At 37.9% G+C, this 18,398-nt stretch overlaps 1 protein-coding gene across 1 annotated transcript in view; it reads right to left on the minus strand.

Annotated features, from left to right (window-relative positions):
* The window catches only part of ATM (ATM serine/threonine kinase), a 133,454-nt gene that overhangs the window by 40,640 nt on the left and 74,416 nt on the right, over positions 1-18,398 (minus strand). Inside the window, exons 30-36 of the mRNA XM_021696364.1 lie at positions 10,600-10,774; positions 9,880-10,044; positions 8,935-9,067; positions 7,305-7,400; positions 5,187-5,358; positions 3,392-3,533; positions 2,174-2,350 (exon numbers count right to left, since the gene is read on the minus strand). Of these exons, the coding sequence (XP_021552039.1) occupies positions 2,174-2,350; positions 3,392-3,533; positions 5,187-5,358; positions 7,305-7,400; positions 8,935-9,067; positions 9,880-10,044; positions 10,600-10,774 (1,060 nt within the window). The remainder of the gene's footprint in view (positions 1-2,173; positions 2,351-3,391; positions 3,534-5,186; positions 5,359-7,304; positions 7,401-8,934; positions 9,068-9,879; positions 10,045-10,599; positions 10,775-18,398) is intronic.

An 18,398-nucleotide genomic window follows, 5' to 3' on the forward strand; every position in this document is an offset into this window, starting at 1 on the left:
TACTAATAACACATAGTTTTCTAATTTGATATAAAGGAAAATGGGGAATCAAAGTTTAAGAGAAAAGCTGAAAATCTGATTTTTGTACATTCTCTACACTCAGTAAAAAGCTGCAACAGTCATGTTCAAATGTTTATTATTTTAATAAACTCCAATTTGAGTATACAATTTGGGTACTTATTTGTGATATACTCCAAAGTGTAGAAAAGTACTTCAACACTTGTGGTACATCAAAACAGTACTCAACCTTATTTTTGTCAAGGTTCTCCCTTCATGTATTTATCATATACTACATGCACAAAACAGACGACAGATGACTAAATGCACATTTTTTTCTTTTTAAACTAAAGACAAATCAAATGGCAGTTTTAGAAAGAAAGAATTTAAGGAATTTGGAATCGGGGTGTGGTGTGTATGTGTATTTGGAACATTTTATCTTGTGGCGCAAAGTCAGAACTTCATTAAAAAAACCTTAGCCATGCTCACTAATGGGAAATGCGCGGTGTCTAGGCCGTCACTGAGCTGACTTAGTACAAGCACAAGGTAGTAATGCAGAGAGTGTGACCATTTCTTCACTGCAACACTTCTTCTATAGAAGCAAGGCCTGCCTTTTAAACTGCTTTCAATGAGGGCACTTTATCAAAATACTCCATCAGTTTTGTTTTTTTATTTCAAGTTTTTACTTAAATTCTAGTTAGTTAACATATATGGTAAAACTGGTTTCAGGAGTAGAATTCAGTGATTCATCACTTACATCCAACACCCCGGGCTCATTCCAAGTGCCCTCCTTCATGCCCATCACCTGTCTAACCCATTCCCCACCCAGGTCCTCTATCAACCCTCCGTCTGTTCTCTGTTGTGAAAAGTCTCTTATGGTTTGTTTCCCTCTCTTTCTTTTCCCCCCTTCCCCTACGTTCATCTGTTTTGTTTCTTAAATTCCACGTATGAGTGAAATTATATGGTATTTATCTTTCTCTGACTGACTTATTTCACTTAGCATACCCTCTAGCTCCATCCATGCCATTGTCTATCAGTTAGTTACTTTTAACTGGTAGATGTTTGAACCAGTCAGATATTTTGTTTTCACACTGTCATTGAATCGTGCTTGATGGTACAATATAAATTAGGTTAACATTAAAGTCTTTTTTTTTTTTTTTTTTTTTTAAGATTTTATTTATTTGACAGAGAGAGACGAGGAGAGAGGGAACACAAGCAGGGGGAGTAGGAGAGGGAGAAGCAGGCTTCCCGCCGAGCAGGGAGCCCGATGTGGGGCTCAATCCCAGGACCCTGGGATCATGACCTGAGCCGAAGGCAGACGCTTAACAACTGAGCCACCCAGGCGCCCTAACATTAAAGTCTTAAAGCATCATCATATTATACTGTTTTGGATGGCATACTTGATAAAAGTGTGTAAATTTTATTTGATTTGGTATAGACCTTTATTGAAATAAACTGTATTAGACCTTCAAAAATAAAAAAAGCAGGGCTGCCTGGGCGGTACAATCAGTTAAACATCCAACCCTTTGTTTTGGTTCAGGTTGGGGTCATGAGATGGAACCTGTGTTGGGCTCCAAGCTCAGCATGGTGTCTGCTTGGAATTCTCTCTCTCTCCCTCTGTGGGAAGGGAGAGAAAGAGAGTGCTTACTCAGTCTCTCTCTCTCTCTAATAAATAATAATAATAATAAATAAATAAATAAATAAATCTTTAAAAAAATAAATAAAAATAAAAAAGCAATGTTAACTGCTACCTCTTTTTCTTAAGAAAGTATACTAGGGAAAGTAAATGACAATGACCTTAAAAAAATTTTAAAAAGCAGACTTTTGGTTAATGTAAGTAATTTACAATCATCAGTATTTTAACTATTGTTAGTAACAAATTATTCAAGGCACCCTTTAGAGCTCATTCAGTACGTAGCTACCCCACAGCTGAAACCAACCACACAGAGCTCTAGCTACACAAAGATGCCGTGTTTGATGGATTCCCAACAGCTGAGCACAGGTGATGCTTCATGGACATGATGTGCACAACCACCACACTGTTTAGAGAGGCAGCCATAAATATGGACATGGAACCCAAATGTATCAGGACAACCGAAGGAAACTACTATGAGAAGGCTCAAATACAAAAAGCATAGGTAGTAAGGGATTAAGGCAGACTAATTAATCTTCTTACTTCACACATTGGCTTTAATAGTTGAAGAATTTCACTTTTTGTGCCTCCGCTATCCAAAAAAGCACAAGTCAGCCTCTTTATCCAAACGTCATGATTTTCACTTTGAGGAATCCACAGGCTCATATCATCCAGGCCTTCTAAAGGACTTTCTTTGTCCAGTCTGGGGACTTCCAAAAACTAGAAAGAAAATAGTCAAAACCCGTGAGTAAGGTCATTAGAAATACATTTTATCTTTCCGGCACAGAACAAATACCTAGGCATAAATCTGTTTCCAAACCAAACTAAACAGAGTTAAAAATGATACTGGAGGCAATGGGTAACTCTTAAAATTAAAATACATTTATGTTTATACGGAAGGCCAAGTGGTATGATAAAAAATTACTGGTCTGCACAGCAGGATCCTTGAGCTCTACTCTCAGCTCACGAGTAGCATATTATACACATCACAAACTCTCTGCCTCACTGGTCTCATGGACGAAACCAGTCCAAGTCTACCACAGGGAATTGATTTCAAAATGTTAAAACAGATTATATTACTGGTGTTTTACACATTATATTACTGGTTTTATTAATAGTTTATATTACCAGTAATTTCACCAAGACCAAAATTATATTTATGATATATTAAAGAGACTAGTACAACGATGGGTATATGTCCTGAAGTTAATTTGGTGAAAATTCTGTTTAACTCCCAATGGCTTTATGAAAAGAAAATATTAAAGAGGAATGCTTAGACTAAAAGAGAAGCAAGAGTTCTTAAATATCCTTCAGAGTCCTTTCAGTCAAACATGATTATGATATTCAAGTGGAAAAAGGGAAGGGAGAAATCTATAGGTCATCTTATATTTCACTAGGGGGCTGTGATACTTTAACTTCCTATGGAAATAAACACTTGCTTGTTGCACATTACCTACAAACCACACCCAACATCAGTGGATTTCATGGGATCGATGTAAGGGTTTTCTACTCCTAAGAAGAAAGGCCTATCATTAAGAACTCCTCCCATCCTCCAAATCAATCAGCTTTCTATCTCAACTTTTCCACACTGCTCTAATTAAAAACAGAAATGCCCTGGATTCAAGTACAGTTGGAATTACTTCTAAGAAAGGTTTAATGTTAGTATAATACTATTTAGGCAACTTGATATTCGTATCTCACAGCAAACAGAACTGTTCCAGATATAGTGGGTATTCAATAAACATTTATTATTTGAGAGACCTTTTTTTTTGATGTTCTAAAAGGCTGTAGATAGATCAGCATGGGATCAGGTGTTGTCTTATAAATCTCCCAGAAACTATGTCCAGTCTTTGTGGCTAAAATGCTTTTCAAACAGGTAACAGCAGCTGATCGCACTTTGACACTGAAAAACATGTAATTCAGATGCTTATGAAGTATATTCAACTACTGATGAATGTGAAACAACCCCCAATAAAAAATTTAAATCTAAAATTTTAAATTTATATTACAGGTTGACTCTTGAACAAGTTAGGAGCACCGATGCCCACACAGTCAAAACCTGTGTATAAATCCTGACTCCCCCAAAACTTAACCACGAATAGCCTGACAGGGAGACGTACAGACACCATAGTGAACACATACTTATATGTGTTACATACTGTATTTTTACAACAAAATAATCTAGAGAAAAGAAATTTATTATGTTAGTCACCATATATTACACCATTAGTTTTTGATGTAGTGATCCATGATTCATTGTTTGCGTGTAACACCCAGAAAATGTTCTGAAGAATATCATACGGGAGAGAAAATACATTTACAGTACTATACTGTATTTACCGAAAAAAAGCCCACATGTAAGTGGACACAGGCAATTCAAACCTGTGTTGTTCAACTATAAAGCGTAAAGGTTAACTGCATCAGGCAGTTTTTACATTAGGAAATTTTACCTCTAAATAAAAATTCTAGGGGCGCCTGGGTGGCTCAGTCGGTTAAGAGTCTGTGTTTGGCTCAGGTCATGATCTCAGGGTCCTGAAATCGAGCCCCATGTCAGGCTTCCTGCTCAACAGGGAGTCTGCTTCTCCCTCTCCCTCTGCCCCTCCCCGCTTGTGTTCTCTCTCTTTCACTCACTCTCTCTCTCAAATAAATAAAGTCTTAAAAAAAATTCTATAATCAAAATTCTACAGCATCAATGCCAAAATTATCAAACCATTTTTAATACTCCTTTAGTAAACCTGAGTTACTAATCACTGCAGGGGGGTAGGGGGCAAAGAAAGCAAGCAAAAGTAATCTCACAGCTACCAAGCTGAAATTAGGATAGAATCTGTTGCAATTTTGTTTGGCATAAAGAATCAGGGGGCAAAAGAAAACCCTGTCTGATTAGCTTAAGATCTTTGGAGTTATGACGCTTCTTCTCTAGGACTTATCTTAAAAGGATCAAAATACTCTCAATGAGAGCAGTGCCTTTGATTTCGACCAATGCCCAAAACATCCGCTTTTGCAATTTTCCTATTTTAATGTTCTGTATCGAACCACCTGGTGGTTTTCTTATTGTTTGTTTAGGCTACTCTCACTAGATTTTTTTTTTTTTTTTTTTTTTTAAAGATTTTTATTTATTTATTTGAGAGAGAGAGAATGAGACAGAGCAAGCACATGAGAGGGGGAAGGGTCAGAGGGAGAAGCAGACTCCCCGCCGAGCAGGGAGCCCGATGCGGGACTCGATCCAGGGACTCCAGGATCATGACCTGAGCCGAAGGCAGTCGCTTAACCAACTGAGCCACCCAGGCGCCCTACTCTCACTAGATTTTAACAAGGACCTTGTCTGGTATGCTCATCAGTGAACCCAGTGTCTGGCACAGAGTAGGGCTTCAGGGATTATGGCAATGAATAAAAATACAATGATTTTTATTAAAATACTTGAGATTAAGAGAAAAGTATGGCAATGTAAAGGAGAATGCTTCAGTTTCAGGAGATGTTAATTTACGTAAAGTATCAACGTCCCTGAATGTCAGACAAAGTAGGTGCTAGCAGGTACACAGGCTCAGTCCATACTCACCAATCCTCTACCAGCGTGTTGTTCAGGTAGGTCAGCGTTATGAAGGTCCACTGAAGTTCTTTATCTTCAAATAACTCAGGGGCCTTGGTAGAAGATGTATCTCTACCATGCTGTATAGCTATCGTGGAGAAATCGACAGGACCCACTTCTCCCAAGCAGCTTCCAACAGCCTCTATATTTAGAAATTCCTTTTCAGTACAGTTGTAGCTAAAAGATCTCCCATAAAACAAGTTTTCCCCCACAAAAAATATCATGTTTTGTCATCCCTCAAGATTTAAGTGGCTTCCCAAAGATTCTGAATAAAGAAGCTACTATAATATTGCAGCATTTTCTTTATATATATCCATGTGGGCAAAAGATACTTTCCCTATAAAATCATATCCAGGAGAGAGAAATTAGTAACAGAATATAGATAGTAAGCATGAAAGTCTAAACACAGCTACTATATGAATGTAGCAACAGACTTTAAAACTGTTAAAACATTTTTGAGGTATTATATACATAAAGTACACAAACCTTAAACACTCAGTTCAGTGAAAATTCACACACACATTTTTTTCCACCTGTGTTATCACCATCCAGATGAAGACAGAGCAGTTCCTGCCAGAGAACTCCTTCACACTCTTTCCCAGCCGTGAGGGAATTAAAATACACCCATAAATTTTTTGATAGCTCTCCTTCCAAAAGGGGTAGCCCTAGTTCCCCTCCCCTTGAGTGTGGGGTGTACTTGGCGACTCACTTCTGACAGACAGTGCACAAGTCTTTCACTTCCTTGATTAAACTTACCCCCACGCACTGGATTCTCCTAGATGCTATGATAAACAGAACTGCAACTGGATCAAAATTTTCTCTTTAGATTGTTCACTGATGGTGTAGAGAAACACAACTAAATTTTGTGTGTGGATCCTATATCCTGCAACTGTGCTGAATTCATTTATTAGCTTTATTACAGTAGATTTCTTGTAGATTCTCTGGGGTTTTCTAGAAATAGGATCATGTCATCTGTGACTACAGACAGTTTTACTTCTTTCTTTCCAATCTGGGTGCTTTTACTTTTCTTCTTGTTCCACTGCTCTGGCTATTACTTCCAGTACAACTTGGACCAGCACTGGTGGAAGCAGGCAACCTTGTCTCCTTCCTGACCTGGGGGTGAAAGCTTTTCGTCTTTCACCACTAAGAATGATGAACAACCATACTAAGATTTTATGCTACACAGGAAAGCAACTCAGGGCTCCTGGAGCAAATCAGGTCTGTCCCTAGAAACAGTTAAACTACGGACAAATACGTGAATTCCTTGGTCAAAGGAAACTTCCAGGGTGCTGGTAAGGCTCTGTTTCTTGGTCTGGGTGTGCACAGGTATTTTCTGCTTGTGAAAACTTTCAAGTTACATACTTATATCTATACTTTTCTGTAGGTACAGTATATTTCAGCAAAAGAACTTACAAAATAAAGGAGTGCCCTAGTTACTAGGCTCCCACTGAGAAGACAAGAAAGACTCCACTGAATGGAAGTAAAATCTGTGAAGGACCTCTTATTCCTATTTTTCTTATTTGAAGCAATGTTGTCATGACAACCTCAAGGTGACTTCAATCAGTGTCTCCATCCTGTGATCACTAAGTCTAAACACCTCTTCTAGGCAGGATGTGTGGTGGCCATTTACCTTACACTAGGATAGCCCCAAATGGTGGTAGGAAAGGGCTTGGATGCAGCTTTCATACCTGAGTTTAATTCACCTAGCCCTCCAAATCCTCATTCTTACTCTGCCCTATAAAAAAGATTAAGTACTGCTCAGTTAGATTTACAAAATATATCAGAAGTCAATTTATTTGCAACTCAACAGTACAAATATTTACTTCTGACTTTCCTAAATATTTATAAGACGTTTTTGAATGAACAGTGATGCACACGTGTAAATCACTAACTTTGCACTTTATGCAAATGTTTAAGGAAGGAAAATACGGAAGGAGGCTCCTTAGGGACACTTGAACTGAACATAAAATACCTCAGCTAGCATCTCACATTTCCCTACTATCCCAAATTACCAACTCTTACTGAATTTGAAAACAGAGATGACCATGCAAACATAAAAGCTCATATTCCTTTAGCCGAAGAGTTTACCTAGAACTTCTCTCTCTCCAGTGTGGCTCACCGCCGTCTCGCATAACTGCAACAGGCTGACGATGAGCTTCACCATCGTGCCGTCCTGTGGGTTCTCTGGGGGCGGTTTAGATTAGGAAAAATAGTTTCAACTACAACGGAGAAAACACGTTTCTTTACAATATGTTTATAGATTAAATTATCTGACTAGAAAACTTTCATGAAGTTTTTTTAAAAACAAGGTTTTAAATCACAAGCAGGTCAAAAAACATAACGTGAACGTATCGGAACTTTCTTATAAAACAGAATTACGTAAAAGTGAGAGCGAAGCAGTATCTGGCCGACAGAGAGAGAGGAATGTCCAATTAGCCAACACCTCAGCAAATCACGAAGAGTGAAAGACACAAAAATCACTCAACATTAACCGACAAGAGACCCTGGAAGCACACTCTGGTCTTTAACCCCTGGATTTAGTCCAGACCAGCAATGTCCGACAGAACTTTCCGCAACGACAGAAACGTTCTCCAACGTACACGGTCCCACGACAGCCGCTAGCAGAGTTACTACTGAGAATCTGACACGCGCGAGTCTGATGAAGACACTAAATTTTAAATTTCATTAAATTTAATTCACTGAATTAAATAGCTAAAAACAACTAGTGTCTGTTTTGGACAAGACAGGTCTGCACCAATGAATTACCCAAACACACAAGAACAAAAGAAAGAGGTATTCATCTTTTACACGCACACACACACACACACACACACCTCAGAACAAATGCACTCCAAACTCTGAGCTCATATGATCAAGACCAAAATTAGTTTTTAAAACTACTGGAGGGGCACCTGAGCGGATCAGTCGGTTAAGCGTCTGCCTTCGGCTCAGGTCATGATCCCGGGGTCCTGGGATTGAGCCCCGCGTCGGGCTCCCTGCTCCTCCCTCTGCCTGCCTCTCTGTCTGCTTGTGCTCTATCGCTCGCTCTCTCTCTCAAATAAACAAAATCTTTAAAAAAAATAAAACTACTGGAAAAAAACCCACAATGGAAATAGGAAATTAATGGGCAAAAGATGATAATCAAAACTTAAGTAGGAAAAATTTCCCCTAAGTACAATACTAGAATAACCTAAACTCAAATCAAATTAACATAAAAATTAATGTTTTCTTAAGTAAAAAAAAAAACAAACTAGAAACATATACAAATATGTGTTTATATAGAAAAACACACACACATATACATTCATGATTATACATATGCACATACATAAGAGACTTAAAGTGGGATACATTTCTTTTATTTAAACAAGCTGGAGCAACAGGCACAGACAGACTACCCATATGCCTGGCTCCAAGGAATTCGAATCCTTCTTTCAGGCAGTAGGAAGTGGTTAAAACTTTTCAAGCAGTAGAATAACACGACCGTGTCTGGGTTTAGAGAAACCGTTCTGGCAGAGGTGTACAGGACGGGTAAAATGGGGTTAATTCAAGGTGAGGAGACCACCCACAATCTCTTTTATGGTGAGATGAGAAATGATGAACTACATGCTGAGAGCCTGAAGTAAGTCCACAGCAATTGAACAAAGAGCAAGAATTTATAAAAAGACTCTTTCAAAAAGAAAGAGGTACAAATGACCCACGTCATTAACATCAGTACCCTGAGATGCTCTCACGAGATCCACCATCTGGTCCTTATGTTGAGCTAGCTGTCTGCAGAGATCCTTCAATCCTTCCAGCCTTGTCAAAGGAAGTGCATCATAAACACTCACGGAGAGAAAATGATTTATTTCCTACAAGAGAAAATTAGTTAAAAATGTAACTTGCTTTATGTACATGTATGAAGTCTATCAAATAAAACTTAAAGAAAAAAATTAGTGCCTTTTATAGACACTGATTCATATCACTATTACCACACGAGGTAGAAATAAATGGCTTCTTCCATTTCACATCCGCCAATGTTGTAATCACTTAAATGCCAACAGACTCATGATAACATACTTAAGATTTTAAGATTGTAATAGCATCCTCCAAAGGAAAAGCTTAAATTTCTACTTATTTAGTACTGTGGCTCTAGTTTTACATCTTAGTACATTTAACTATATTGTCATATTGATACACAGTCAGATATGGAGTATGGTTTTAAAATTATAACATGTATACTAAAAAATACACCTGAACATAATTTTAAAGTTTATAAATATTAAAGTAAGATTAAAATTTGAAAAACTCTTTAAAAGTCAAATACCATCTCTAATTCAAACATTAAATTGTCCTTCAAAGGATCAGATGGTAATTTTGAGATATTAATGGATCTGATGCATATGAAAATCAAGCATATTTTAGATCATATTTCTTCATTATTTAATTTCAGATCTTAACCAAGAAATCTTCATATTTATAATTTTACTGCAATACAAGACAATATATTAAGATTCAGTTTCTTATTTGTTGAAAGGGCAAATCTCATGGCAAATCTCATGTTGTTTTTCTATTATAATTTTTTTAAAAGATTCAGTTTTTTACTTTTAGAGAATTGGAAGTTTTCAAAAAGTACTGCTCTCTACCCTAATACAAAATAGTAAGATGATGGAATAATTATTACCTCCAAAAGTGAGAAGGGTCCTTTACTGTATTTAATTTTCTGCTGAGTAATACGCAAATCCTTAAAGACATCATGGTCAGGAAAAGGATCTAAAAGTTTAATTGTCATATAGAGGTTTTCATTATCCTTGTTCTCTATCACTAAGTATTTCAACAAGTCCAATACCTAAACATAATTTAAAAAAGAAAAAGTCAAAAGGAAAAAATGGTTTAATTATATTTCAAAGTAAAACAACCAAACCTACTATAATAAATGATAAAAACTCTACTAACCCAGTTCAGATAAAATCTTTTAATTATTTCTATAGGACCACCTACGACTGTTTCTGTGCTTTCAAATGATTCACCAAATATGTAAGGTGCTGCTACAGGATGAGCACTGGGATAGAAAACTGCCAGTGTTACTGGAACATTTCGTAGAGTATCTCATGCACCATCACAGTGGTGTCGACTGCTGTCCCAGTTTTAACACCTCTATGCTTCAACCCAACTAAGAGACACAAACTCTTAGGTTATTTGTGAGATCAAAATTACTAGGTGCTCTGTAATTAAATGATTACAAATATTAATTCACTGAAAATGTTTTTCCAACCATTTTCCAAATAATATTTTCACTAAAATGACTAATTACACCAAGTAAACATAAAACATTCGGCTCCTTCCAAGAATGCTTTATCAATGTTATTTCAGATATCTCTGTGAAGAGGATTTGGGGAAATACCTGTTCCTGAACCTCCATCTGATCATCCACAAGGGGTATAAGTGTTCCAACAATCACGTGAAGGTGATTTTCTAGAGCATCCTTACAGTAAGTGACCGCCGTGTGGCAAACCCGGCTTAACAGGTCACAACACAGGGAGAAGCTACGTAACGACACATCCATGAAACGAGAAGGCCTAACACAGGGAGAAAAATAGTAAGTTCTAGGAAACGACTTTGAAAAAGCTCATGCAGAAGTCATTTTCCTTCAGCAGCTCTAACTCTGAAGTGGCCTGACATAAAAGTCACTTTCATGTCTAATTCCTTAATAAGGTTTCAAAGCCAAGAAGAGATGGGGTGGATACCTCCAATCTGCCCTCCCGACAGAGATACTGAAAAACAGGCAGAACCGTTAGAATTCTGTAGAACAGTCAAAGGTTTACAGCAATAAAGCAAATGCTAAATTAAAAAAAAAAAAAAGGCAACTTAACTGTAGGAAAACGCGGTGGTGTTTACTTGTCTTTGCCCCACTATTCCCTCCCCAGCTTGGCGGTTGTCATGAAACCTACAGTCCCCATTCCCAGTGTGGGATCCTGGCTCTGTGCTCTGGAGGGAGCATAGCAGACCATATTTGCAAATTATTGTATACACCTGTGGTTTAAACCAGACTGGGAGCTACCTACACGACTAATGTACGGGGCTTAGCTCTGATCTGTCTACTTGGATCTCCCCAGGCTGGAAAAGCCATGAGCATTACTTGAAAACACCGTAAAACTCACCAACCACCCACAGCTGTGAGAGGCAAAAAATTACTGTTGAGACATACAACAAACTGCCTAAAGCCTAGGATGAAAAGCTGGAAAGACAATTTCCTTGTGAAATTAGAGCATTAAAAATCACACATATATCTGGGAAATTGAGAAAGCCACACACATGCCCAGGGCAAGATGCTTGCTCAAAAAACACCTGAGAAGACCATAAGCTTTCACTTTGGGCTAATCCCTAGGCTCAGTGCAAACCTACGTAAGTGTTGAAGGAGAGTCCTAACACAGAGCCAGTCTGCAAAAATTAGGAAAGATTCTCATTCTCTCTCTCTCTCTCACTCCCTCACTCCTGGCATTCAAGGAAATCTGTCGAAACACTCCCTGAAAGTAAGTTAAGGACCAGTCTTCAGTAGCCAAATGCAGCAAGGAATACACTCTCTGCACAAATAGTTGAGTATACTCATGAAACAAATGGACTACTACAGCCTTCAACAATTAAAAAAAAAAAAGTCAAGGGGCGCCTGGGTGGCTCAGTCGTTAAGCGTCTGCCTTCAGCTCAGGTCATGATCCCAGGTCCTGGGATTGAGCCCCGCATCGGGCTCCCCGCTCCGCAGGAAGTCTACTTCTCCCTCTCCCTCCCCCCTGCTTGTGTTCCCTTCCTCGCTGTGTCTCTCTCTGTCAAATAAATAAATAAAATCTTTAAAAGAAAAAATTTATTAAAAAAAAAGTCAAACCCTGGGGAAGGGGAAAATCTCATTTCCCCAGTTACCACATTATAATAGTAAGATATCCAGTTTTCAGGCCAAAATAGAGATCCCAGAAATAAATCCATGCTTATATGCTCAATTAATCTGACGAAGGAGGCAAGAATATATAACAGGGAAAAGATAGTCAACAAATGGTGTCAGGAAAACTGGACAGCTACACGCCAAAGAATGAAACTAAACCACTTTCTTAACAACATATACAAAAATAAACTCAAAATGCATTAAACCTTAATGTGAAACCCGAAACCACAGAACTCCCAGAAGAAAACACAGACAGTAATTTCTTTGATCTCAGCCAAAGAAACATTTTTCTAGATATGCCTCAGGCAAGGGAAACAAAAGCAAAAAACAAAACAAAAAAAACCCACACAGAAAACTATTGGGACTATATCAAAATAAAAAGCTTTTGCACAGCAAACGAAACCATCAACAAAATAACAGGGCAAGATATAAGATATCTTCAAATGACATATCTGATAAAAGTTAATATACAAAATATATAAAGAATTTACACAACTCAACAATTAAAAAATAATCTGATTAAGAAATGGGCAGAGTACTTGAATAGACATTTTCCCCAAAGAAGAAAGACAAATGCCCAAAAGACACATGAAAAGATGTTCAACATCACTCATCATCAGGGAAATGCAAATCAAAACCACAATGAGATACCACCTCACACCTGTCAGAATGGCCAGAATCAAAAAGACAAGAAATAAGAGGTGTTGGAGAGGATGTGGAGAAAAAGGAACCCCCATGCACTGAGGCAAACTGGGAATGCAAACTAGTACAGCTGCTGTGGAAAATGGTCTGGAGGTTCCTCCAAAAGAGTTAAAAATAGAATTACCATGGGCGTCTGGGTGGCTCAGTTGGTTGAGCGGCTGCCTTCAGCTCAGGTCATGATCCTGGAGTCCCGGGATCGAGTCCCACATCGGGCTCCCTGCTCAGCGGGGAGTCTGCTTCTCCTTCTGACCCTCCCCCCTCTCATGTGCTCGCTCTCTCATTCTCTCTCTCAAATAAATAAATAAAATCTTAAAAAAAAAATAAAATAAAATAAAATAAAATAAAAATAGAATTACCATATGATCCAATAATTCCATCACTGGATATTTACCCAAAGAAGATGAAAACACTAATTCAAAGAGATATGTGCACCCTATGTTTACAGCAGCATTTTTCAGAGTAGCCACGGTATGGAAGCAGCCCACGTGTCCAGCGATGGGTGAATATGTAAACAAGATGTAGTGTATATATACAGTGGAATATTATTCAGCCATAAAAAAAAAAAAAACAATGAGATCATGCCATTTGTGAAAACATGGATGGACCTAGAGGGTATTATGCTAAGTGAAATAAGTGAAAGACAAATACCATATGATTTCACTCATTTGTGGAATTTAAGAAACAAAACAAAGAAAAAAGAGACAAACAAAAAGACTCTTAACTATACAGAACAAACTGGTGCCTGCCAAAGGGGAGGTGGGTAGGGGGATGGGTGAAATAGATAAAGGGGATTATGAGGACGCTTACTGTGATACGTAATGTATAAAATTGTTGAATCATTACATTAAACACCTGAAACCAACACAACAAAATAAATTTTTAATTAAAAAATTTTTTCAGGTGAAAAAAAATCCATTATTTCAACAAAAAAATCACAAGGCATACAAAGAAATAGGAAGTAGGAAAGGAGAGCCCATTTAAAGAAATAAAATATACTGGCCGAAACAGTTCATGAGGAAGCTCAGAGAGTGGAATTACTAGACAAAGACTTCAAACAACTGTCTTAAATATGCTAGAAGAGCTTAGAGACAAATGAAAACAGAAGCACAGCGTACCCAAATTTATGAATGCAGCAAAGGAAGCACTGAGAGGAAAATACGTAGCAGTAACCACCTACATTAAAAAAAGAAGACTGGGGCGGTGGGGGGAAGAGACTAGAAAAACACTACCAAACACATGCTTAAGAATTAACAGGAGTCGGGGCGCCTGGGTGGCTCAGTCGTTAAGCGTCTGCCTTCAGCTCAGGTCATGATCCCAGGGTCCTGGGATTGCGCCCCACATCGGGCTCCCTGCTCAGCGGGAAGCCTGCTTCTCCCTCTCCCACTCCCCCTACTTGTGTTCCCTCTCTCGCTGTGTCTCTCTCTGTCAAATAAAATCTTTAAAAAAAAAAAAAAGAATTAACAGCAGTATATCTCAAACTCTTCCAAGAAACAGAATTGTAGGGAATATTTCCTAACTCATTCTAGGAGGCCAGAGTGCTCTAATACCAAAGAAAATAAATATACCACAGGAAAATTATAATACTCAATGCCCCTTAGGAATATAGATTTAAGGGTGCCTGGGTGGCTAGGTCAGTTAAGTGTTTGCCTTTGGTTCAGGTCACGATCCCAGGGTCCCGGGATCAAGCCCTGCATCCAGCTCCCTGCTGGGGTCGGGGGGTAGCCTGCTTCTCCCTTTCCCTCTGCAGCTCCTACTTGTGCACGCTTGTCTCTGTCAAATAAATAAAATCTTGAAAAAAAAAAAAAAAGGAATACAGATTTAAAACTCCTCAAAAAAGTACGAGCGAACTGAATGTAAGAGCTTATTAAAAGTATTATATACCATGAGCAAGTAGGATTTATCCCAGGAACACAGGAGTGGGCCAATATAAGAAAATCAATCCATGTAACACATCACATTAATAAGATGAAGGAAAATACATGATCATTTCAATAAACACAGCAAAGGCATCTGACAAAATTCAATCTCCTTTCATGATAAAAAAAGTCAGAAAAACATGAGTACATAGGACCTTACCCAACACAATAAAGGTAATTTATGAAAAACCCCCAGGTAACAACATAATCAATGTTGAAAGAACGGAAGCTTTCCCACTAAGATCAGGAACAAGATGCCCACTTTCACCCCTGCTATTCAACACTGTATTGAACTTCTAGCTGAGTAATTAGACAAGAACTAAAAGGCATCAAAATCAGAAAAAAAGAAGTAAAACTATATCATAGATGACATGATTCTATACACATATAAACTCCCAAAGAATCCACAAGAAATCTACTAGTAACAAATAAATTAGCAAAACTGCAGGTCACAAGATCAGCACACGAAAATCAACTGTATTTCCATACACCAGCAACAACAATCTAAAATGGAAACTAAGAAACCAATTCCACTTACAATAGCATCTGAAAGAATTAAATACCTGGGAATAAATTTAACCTAAAATACAAAAATCTTGTATACTGAAAACTGTAAAAGCAAGGATAAAAGAAATGAAGTCCAAATAAATGGAAAGACACCCCATGTTCATGGATTGGAAGACAAATTGTTGAGATGTCAATACTATCTAAATGATCACATATTCAAGGCAATTTTATTCAAAATTCCAAGTCTTTTTTGCGTAAGCGGAAAAGCTGGTCATTAAATTCATAGGGGAATTGCAAGGCGCCCCAAATAGCTAAAACGATCTTGAAAAAGAAGAACAAAATTGGAGGATACCCACTTCCATATTTTAAAACTTACTACGAAGCCACAGTGGTCAAAACAGTGTGGTCTGGCGTAAGGGCAAACCAAGAGTACAGAATGGAGAATCCATAAATACATCCACACATCAATGGCCAAATGATTTTTGACACGGATGCCAAGTCCATTCAATGGGGAAAGAATTGTCTCTTCAACAAGTGGTAATAGAACAACTAGATTTCTACATGCCCAAGAATGAAGGTGAACCCCTACCTCACACCATATGTAAAAATTAAAATGGATCAACAACCTAAACAGAAGAGCTAAAACTATAAAACTCTTAGAATAAAACATAGTGGTAAATCTTCATGAGCTTGGAGTTGACAATGGATTCTTATATAAATCACCAAAAGCTTGAGGAATAAAAGAAAAAAACAGATAAATCAGACTTCATCAAAATTAAAAATTTTTGTGCATCAAAAGACATTATCAGGAAAGTGAAAAGACAATGTACAGAATGGGATAAACTACTTGCAAATCATACATACTGATTCAATATCCAGACTATATTTGCAAATCATATAAGAGCTCAATATTGAGAATGTATAAAGAACTCCTACAGCTTAACAGCAAAAAGACAACCCAATTAAAAAAATGAGCAAAGAACTTGAATACACATTCTTCCAAGAATGTATACAAATGGTTAATAAGCAGAAGAAAAGATGTTCAACAGCATTAGCCATTAGGGAAATGCAAAAACAAAACCACAATGAGATACCACTTCACATCCATTAGGATGGCTATAATAATAAAAATTAAAAACAAAACAGAAAATAACAAGCATAGGTAAGGATCTGAGAAAATTGGGACTTTTGTGCATTGCAGGAGAAATATGAAATGGTGTAGCTGCTGTGGAAAACAGTTTAGCAGTTCCTCAAAGAGTTAAACATAGGATGATTAAAGGACCCACCAAGGCCACTCCTAGGTATATTCCCCAAAGAACTGAAAACACTCAAACACATACCCATAAACCTATGTGCACTGCAGCCTTATCCACAATAGCCAAAGATGGAAACACAGTGTTCATCAACAGTGAATAGATTGTAGTATATATATATTTATATATATAATGGAATATTATTCAGCCATAAATAAGAATGAAGTTCTGATACATGATTCACGTACACGGGATGAACCTTGAAGACATTATGCCGAGTGAAACAAGCCAGACACAAAACAACAAATATTTTATAATTCCACTTATATAAAATACCTAGAATAAGCAAATTCATAGAGACAAGAGATAGATTACAAGTTATCAGGAGCTGGAGGAAAGGGGAAATGTGGAGTTATTGTTTAATATGTATAATGGTTCTGTCTGAGGTAATGAGAAAGTTGTGGAAACAGATAATGGTGATGGTTGTGCAACACTGTGAACATAATTAGTATCACTGGACACTTAAAATGGTTAAAATAACAAATTTTATGTTATATATTTTACAATACAGAAACTTTTAAAAAAATTCAGTGAATGTGGGACACCTGGGTGGCTCGTCAGTTAAGCGTCTGCCTTCGGATCAGGTCATGATCCTGGGGTCCTAGGATCGAGTCCTGCATCCCTCTCCCTGCTCAGTGGGGAGCCTGCTTCTCCCTCTCCCTCTGCTCCCGCCCCCCGCCCCCGCTCGCTCTCTCTCTCCTGCTCTTTCTCTCAAATAAATAAAATCATTTAAAAAAATTAAATGAATGAAAATAAAGACTGAATATATTCACATGATTTAAATTAAAATAAAAATTATAGGATATTAATAAAAATATGACAAAACAAAATGGAAAAAGATATTCTTTGTGTGCTTTGAAGAACTCACATTTGAAGGCAATGTTATGTAGTAATCAGAAAACAAGTAATAGAAACATCATCAAAACCAATGGAAAGGAATAAAGATGCTTAAACTGAATATACACCCCAAATCTACAGTATACTGTGATTTATAATAAGAAATAGATATATGGTCTTCATCCCTGTTTCTGGCACAAAGCTCCTAAAACTCTAGGAACACCAGTGATGAGGGAAATAAAAATGTCTCTATCTTCTGAAAGCACCTAGGTCACCTGAGGATGGGGGCTGGTTGCCTGGAGAACCAACCTTGCGATTAGAGGGTTGGAATTATCAGTCACACTCCTCCAATCTCTGGGGAGGGGGGAAGGGATGGAGATTGTATCAATACCCAACAGCCAGTGATGTAATCAATCATGTCTCTGTAATGAGGCCTCCATAAAAACCCAAAAGGACCAGCTTTGGGAGCTTCCAGGTTGGTGAACACATGCAGATGTGGGGAAAGTGGTGCTCTTGGAGAGGGCAGGGAAGCTCCATCCCGTTTCCCAATACATCCCTTCCATCTGGCTGTGCCTGAGCTATATCCTTTTATAATAAACTGGTTAATTAGTCAGTAAACAGGTTTCCTGAGTTCTATGAATTTCCTGAGTTTAGCAAATTAATCAAACTCAAGGAACAGGGTCCTTGGAACCTGCAGGGTAGAGGGGGCTGGTCAGAAGCACAGGTGATAATCTGGGCTAGTGACTGGCATCTGAAGGGAAGGAGGGGCAGGCAGTCTTGCAGGACTGAGCCCTCAGTTGTGGGATCTGACACTAATCAACTATATATGAGTTGAATTGTAGGACACCCAGCTGGTGTCTGGAGGATTCTTTGCATGTGTGTGTGAGAAACACCACCCTCCCCATATACAGGTGACCAGAACTGCTATCGTGACATATATATTTCAAGCCATCTAAAATGCACTGATTTTAAAATGTTGAAGACCCTTAGTACT

This window comes from Neomonachus schauinslandi, chromosome 11 (assembly GCF_002201575.2).
Source record: "Neomonachus schauinslandi chromosome 11, ASM220157v2, whole genome shotgun sequence".
NCBI classification, from domain to species: domain Eukaryota; kingdom Metazoa; phylum Chordata; class Mammalia; order Carnivora; family Phocidae; genus Neomonachus; species Neomonachus schauinslandi.